Source organism: Dryobates pubescens, chromosome 32 (genome assembly GCF_014839835.1).
Source record: "Dryobates pubescens isolate bDryPub1 chromosome 32, bDryPub1.pri, whole genome shotgun sequence".
Taxonomy (NCBI): Eukaryota; Metazoa; Chordata; class Aves; order Piciformes; family Picidae; genus Dryobates; species Dryobates pubescens.
In genome coordinates this window covers 5,458,041-5,464,040 of record NC_071643.1, presented here as the reverse complement: position 1 = coordinate 5,464,040, position 6,000 = coordinate 5,458,041, and the positions used below count along the sequence as shown (strand labels likewise).

At 60.1% G+C, this 6,000-nt stretch overlaps 1 protein-coding gene across 1 annotated transcript; it reads right to left on the bottom strand.

The window, feature by feature from the left end:
* Nucleotides 1-2,080: 2,080 nt before the first annotated feature.
* On the bottom strand, nt 2,081-3,638 carry FAM43A (family with sequence similarity 43 member A). Its single transcript, XM_009908753.2, has one exon. It carries the CDS (start codon nt 3,383-3,385, stop codon nt 2,297-2,299), a length of 1,089 nt encoding a protein of 362 aa, XP_009907055.2. The 5' UTR covers nt 3,386-3,638; the 3' UTR covers nt 2,081-2,296.
* Nucleotides 3,639-6,000: the final 2,362 nt, after the last annotated feature.

Here is a 6,000-nt window from a genome sequence, read left to right as displayed (position 1 = left end):
AATGCTTCAGGCTCTGGCTGCTGCTGGTGCTGCTCAGGGAATTGTGCTTTCATCTCGGTATGCGATAAAAAAACCTCTCCTTACTGTTGCAGACATGATGGCTCTTCTGGAGAGAGGAAGGCATCAACTGAGCTAAGGCCATTAACTGCCTTTAAGCACACACACGGGATGGAAAGCAAACACCGCCTGGTCATTCAGCTGAGCTTAGCTCAAACCAGCCTGTGAACTCCCCGGTGTGCCTTGCTCTCCGGGTGCTCTGCCCAGCTCTAAGGTGCCGTGTTACTGTCCTGCTCCAAGCACCGCTTGCTTCCTCCCTCCCTGGAGAGAGCTGGCAGAGACAAAGAGCCCTGGGTGTAGGCCCGGGGCACTCTTGATGTCCAGGGCACTGCAGGTCCCTTGCTACAGGCAAGGCAGTCTCACAGACCCCACTCTGGGGGAAGCACTACAGGATAAGCTTTCCCTGTTTTCGTTCCCCTCATCACCAGCCCCTTCATTCCCTGGGACAGACAAGGGGGGCTCTGCCAGAGGAAAAGCAGCAAGCCCCATGTTTTCATTTGCAAGGTGTGTCTCAGCAGTGCCAGCCTCAGGGTGCTCAAATCCAGCAGTGGCCACTGTCACCTGCTGCATCTTGCTGCCCATCGCGGGCTGAGTACGACATGGACAAGAAGGTGCCCATTCCGAGGGGGGCTCCCTCTCTTGCCCTTATGCAATCCACCCCTGTGTGCCTCCCTTCTCAGACTGACTCACACTGAGGCAATGGCAAAAGCTTCTCACCAGCGTGGTGGCAGATTTTGCAATCTGATTTAATGAGGTATTTACAAGTTTGGAGGCTGGCTGCATGCACAAGGAGCGTGGCCAGCCCCAGCAGCTGCTTGGGCTTTTCACTGACATTCCTGCAACTTGCCTGATTGCAGCACAGGCACAGGGGAAAACATTTAGACATCAGAAATGCCAGATGAATTATCTCTTAATTGATACCTCCACTTGGGGACAAATGAAACCGGAATATCTCCAACTGCCCTGGGAGCCTGCCACTTACAGATTTACAGCTAAAAATACCGTGGCAGTCCCATGGCTAATCAACTTCACTGCTTACCCTGGGTGCTTATGAAATTGTCTTGGGCTAGCACTGTGAGGGACCAGTCACAGCGGCAGCGCTTTAACACAAACCCAGCGAAGGCTGCGCAGGGCTCCCAGCCCCATGAGCAAGCTGCACTGCCCCACGGCAGCCTCGGAGCTGCGCAGTCAGGGTTCCAGCACGTTCCTGCCCATCATTAGAGACTGCTGAGAGACAAAACCTCCTCCCTGTGTATTATAAAAGACCTTAAAGCGCTCAGCGCGTTTCCCCGCAGTGTGAGATTTCCACCTGGCTCGGGGATCACACTCAGTGCTTGCAAGGGCCGTTCTGTGCCGTGCCCCTCCTGCAGCTACAACACAGCCCAAGGGAAATCTCTTCCCGCTGTCTCCTGACCAGCCAAACGGCCACAGCAACGCCAGCTTCTTTTAAATTACTGTCATCTTTATTTTCTTCACATATGTGCAAACAGAGGAGATCGCAATGGTGGTGTTCTTAAAAATAACAAAATGTATTTGCATACATTTCCCTATGTACAGGTGAACAGCCACAAGTAGAGTCTTCTTTTGCACAGCAAAAGATCGAGAGCATTGAGACCGGGGACAGGACCGGGGCCCAAAAAAAAAAAACAAAAGAAGGATCTAACTTAAAAATAATAATTAAAAGAACCAAAACCAACAGTTCACAACAGTGCAAACCTCTCGGACACGACAGCACGATGGAGCGACTTTAATGGAGAAAACGGCGGGGGGTGGGGGGGGCCCTCTCGGATGTGAGATTTGTCTGTAAACAAGGCGCAACACCTCCCTCCCACCGCCCTCCCCGGGGAAAGCTATTCCAGGAATTTGGCAGATCTTCAAGGGCAGAGCCGGAGGTAAACAGCCCACGGCCGCCACCCCTCCTCGGGCCACGGAAGGCTGGGGCCCGGCTCCGGCGCCCATCGGCACCGGGAGGGACATCCCGGGATGCTGCGGGACGTAGGGGCACCGGAGGGAACCCGGGCGGCCGGAGAGGCCCCGGTGCTCCCCCAGAGGGGCCGTGATCTCCCGAAAGGGTCCCAGGGCGCGCCAGAGGGGCCGTGTAACCTCAGCGGGGCCGGAGGGGGCTTGGTGCGTCCCGACGGGGCCGTGCACTCCCGGAGGGGCCGGAGGGTACCCGGTGTTCGCCGGCGGCGCCGTGCGCGCCCGGAAGGGACCGCGCAGCTCGGGCGCGGCCGAGCGCTCAGCCGGTCTCGGGGTCGCCGGGGGGCGGCTGCTCGGCGCCGTTGCAGGGCGGGGCGGCGCCGTCCGGGCCGTTGCTTTCCAAGGAGGACTCGCTGCCCGTACTCTCGCCGGAGAGCAGCCGGCGGACGCGGAGGTCGGCGCGCAGCGAGCGCAGGTCGTTGCCCAGGCTGAGCTCGCCCAGGTCGCGGAGGAGCTGTCCCAGCTCCGGGCTCTCGTCGCGGCTGGCGCCGGTGCGCAGCAGCTCGCCCTCGGGCTCGTCCAGCGCCTCCAGAATGTCCTCGCAGTCGCAGTGCATGGCCCGCTCCTCCTGCTCCTCGCCCAGGAGGTCCTCCGTGATGGAGCCCAGCTTGGGTGCGCTGCGGCTCCGCTCCACCGGCGGCTTGTAGCAGCACTGCCCGTTGAGCAGCTTGCGCAGCGGCACCAGCGGGATGCTCTGCTCACCCACCAGCTGTTGCTGCTGGTGCCGCGCGTCGTCCCGCTTCTTCAGCCGGCGGAACTCGGCCAGTGCTGTGGCTGAGGTCTGATAGAGCAGCAGGGCCATGGCTTTAGCCTTCTCGGGCTTGGAGACCAGAACGGCGTGGCAGCGCAGCATCACCGCCTTGTGCTTCAGCTCGTGGCGGTAGATCCAGGCGAAGACGCGCGGCAGGCGCGGGTCAGCCACGCAGTAGGTGACCCGATGCAGCAGGTAGAGGTGGCCAGGCCGGCGCAGCCCCTTGTCCTCGGCGTGGGCCATGCGGATGCCCTGCGCGCTGATGGTCAGCTTCATCTTGGTGCCCTGCCGGCCCGCCTCGCTCTTGCTCCAGATCTTGCAGACGGCTAGGTCGGTGCAGCCCTCGCCCTTGGACTGAATGGTGGTGGCGTTGCCCAGGTAGAGCACGGTGTACGTAGGGTCCTCGCTGGTGACGCGGAATTTCCGCCGCTTAGAGCGGAACATGCTGCCCACGCGGTGCAGGGCGCTCTCGGGGCAGGCGCGGGCCAGCGAGGTGAGCGCTGAGTAGTGCACACTGACCGCGTACCCCTTGGGCTTGCTCTGCCGCCGCGTCTCGCCCGCCACCAGCTCCACCTTGCTCCGCTTCCAGGGCAGCATCGCCCCGTGGAGCCGCGGCTAGGCGCCGCGCCGACGGCTCCGGGCGCGGGGGGACATGCCACAGCGGCGGCTGGGCTGCCCGCCCGCCTTACATCCTTGCGGGCGCCGGGCCGCCGCGGCCGTAGATATAGGCGGGCGCCGGCGCTCCGCGGGCGCGGAGAGGGGAGGCTCCGCGCACCGAGGGCGGAGCGCCCGCTGCCCGCGGCCCGCCGAGCCGGCGGCGCGCTGCTCGCCGCCCGCCCGCCGCCGCCGCTCTGCGCCGCCCGCCGCGGCGCCCCGGCCCCAGCCCCGGCCCCGCCGCGCCGTGGGGCGGGCAGGGGGCGGGCACGGGGCGGTTCCAGCCCGGCCGGGCGGCCTCTCCGCTGCGGCGGAGCTGTGGCCTCGGCAGAGACTCTGGCTGCTGCCGCCCGGTGTGGGGAGCGGGGCGCGGCAGGGTCTCCGGCTTGCGGAGCGGCTCGGGCAGAGCTGTGCCCACGACCAGGCGGGCGGGTGCGTCGGTGCCGCAGCGCCCTCCTACAGCCTCCGGGGAGAGGGTAGGGAGAGCAGCCGGGGTCTGGCAGGCAGCTCAAAATCTCCACGACGGATACAGATCCCAAGGCCGCTGCGGGTCCCCGCGCCCCGGCGGTCCCCACGACCGGGAGGGCCCAAATCCCGGAGGCCTTCCTGGCCAGGGCGTGTCGTGGAGGATCTTCACTTTGGTTTGGTTAGTCCGGCTCCGAGAGCCGAAGAGCCTGCAGCAAATAAAGCTATTATGTGTGAGTAATGCTGTGCTCTGTATTTACAGGCAGCAGCGGAGTAACTAGAAGCTCTCTTGAAATTTCTTGCTGTGGGTGCTCGAGTGCAGCCACCGACGTAACGAGAAAGTTGGTGGCTGTGTCGTTGCTGTAGCTTCACATGTCACGCCTTACATTCTCTGCCAGAGAGCAGTGATGCCGTGGTTGCAGAGTGTGCCACTGTTAGGATTTGGGTAAAGACTGAGCAAAAGCAGGAGCAGCACGTACTGTTGCGGTGAAATATGTACACGTCTGCTTAAATTATTTGAGAGTTTCTGGAGTCTGGAACAATTAAACCAAACTTGTGTATTGTTGTCATGATTATTATTATTACATTATGCCATCTAGCAGATGGCTTGGGAAGTACAAGTAAGCACAGTGACCGGAACCGAGTTGTTAGAAGCACTTGCCCGTTTGCTTACATGTCAAGAACACCTCCTCAGCCGAGGGGAGCGTCGGCAGCGCCTTCCCCCCGAGACAGCTCCGCCACATCGGGGACCCGGCGACGCCTGACCGCTTCTGTGGTTTCCAGGGGCCGGCGGTGGGTGTGGAGCTGCAAGACGCTGCATTTCCTGTCGTCGGTGGCTGTAGTGCAGCAGTTTCGCGGCGTTAGGAAGGCTGTTGCTGGCCCTCAGAAGCGAATGTGTCAATGCTCTCGTTTTCTTTTGGGAAAGCTGCGGCTGGGCAGCTGCCTGGGCTGAACGCGCTCCAGCCAGTGCACATGAGCTGTGGCACAGCTGGGGCAAGCTGTCCAGGCCACGTAGCATAAAGCCCAACACCCACTGGGGTGCCCATTTGGGCTTGGCATTGTGCTGAACCCAGCCTTCTGCCTCTGGGCTGGATGGACTCAATATCCAGGTGGAAACCAGTGACACGTGGTGTTCTTTGGGGGGCCAGTACTAGGACCAGCACTGTTTAGCACCTTTGTCAGTGACATGGACAAGTGAGATTGAGTGCACCTGCAGCAAGTTTGCCAATGACACCAAGCTGTGTGGCATGGTCAACATGCTGGAGGGAAAGGATGCCATCTAGAGAGACCTTGACAGGCTTGAGAGTTGGGCCTGTGCAAACCTCCTGAAGTTTAACAAGGCAAGTCCTGCACATGGGTGGGGGCAATTCCAAGCACAAATACAGGCTGGGCAGAGAACAGCTTGAGAGCAGCCCTTCAGAGAAGCACTTGAGGGTGTTGGTTGATAAGTTCAACATAACCCATCAAGGTGTGCTCACAGTCCACAAAGCCAACCTGGGCTGGGCTGCATCAAAATAAGTGTGGCCAGGAGGTTAAGGAAGGTGATTTCCCCCCTTTGCTCTGGTGAGACCCCACCTGGAGTACTGTGTCTAGCTCTGGATTTCTCAGCACAAGAGAGACATGGACTGCTTGTACAGGTTTGGAAGACAGCCAGAAAAATAATCAGAGTGCTGGTGCACATCCCTTATGATGACAGACTGAGAGAGGTAGGGTTGTTCATCACAGTGAAGAGAAGGCTCTGGGGAGACCTTCATGTGGCCCTCCAGTACCTAAAGAGGGCCTACAGGAAAGATTGGGAGGGTCTTTTTACAAGGGCATGTAGCAATAGGGCACAGGGCTTTAAACTGAAAAAGTGTGGATTTAAATTAGACAGAAAGGAAAAGTTCTTCACTATGAGGGTGGCGAGGCACTGGAACAGGTTGCCCAGAGAAGTTGTGAATGCCACCTCCCTGGAAGTGTTTAGGGACAGGCTGGATAGGGCTTTGAGCCACTGGTCTATCTGTCCCTGCCTGTGGAGGTGGGGGATTGAACTGGGTGGTCTTTAAGGTCCCTTCCAACCCAAACCATTCAATGCTTCTATGGTTCTATGAAAG

Coding starts and splice junctions, on each gene's coding strand:
- FAM43A (XM_009908753.2), bottom strand. CDS start 3,385: ATGCTGCCCTGGAAGCGGAGCAAGGTGGAGCTGGTGGCGGGCGAGACG.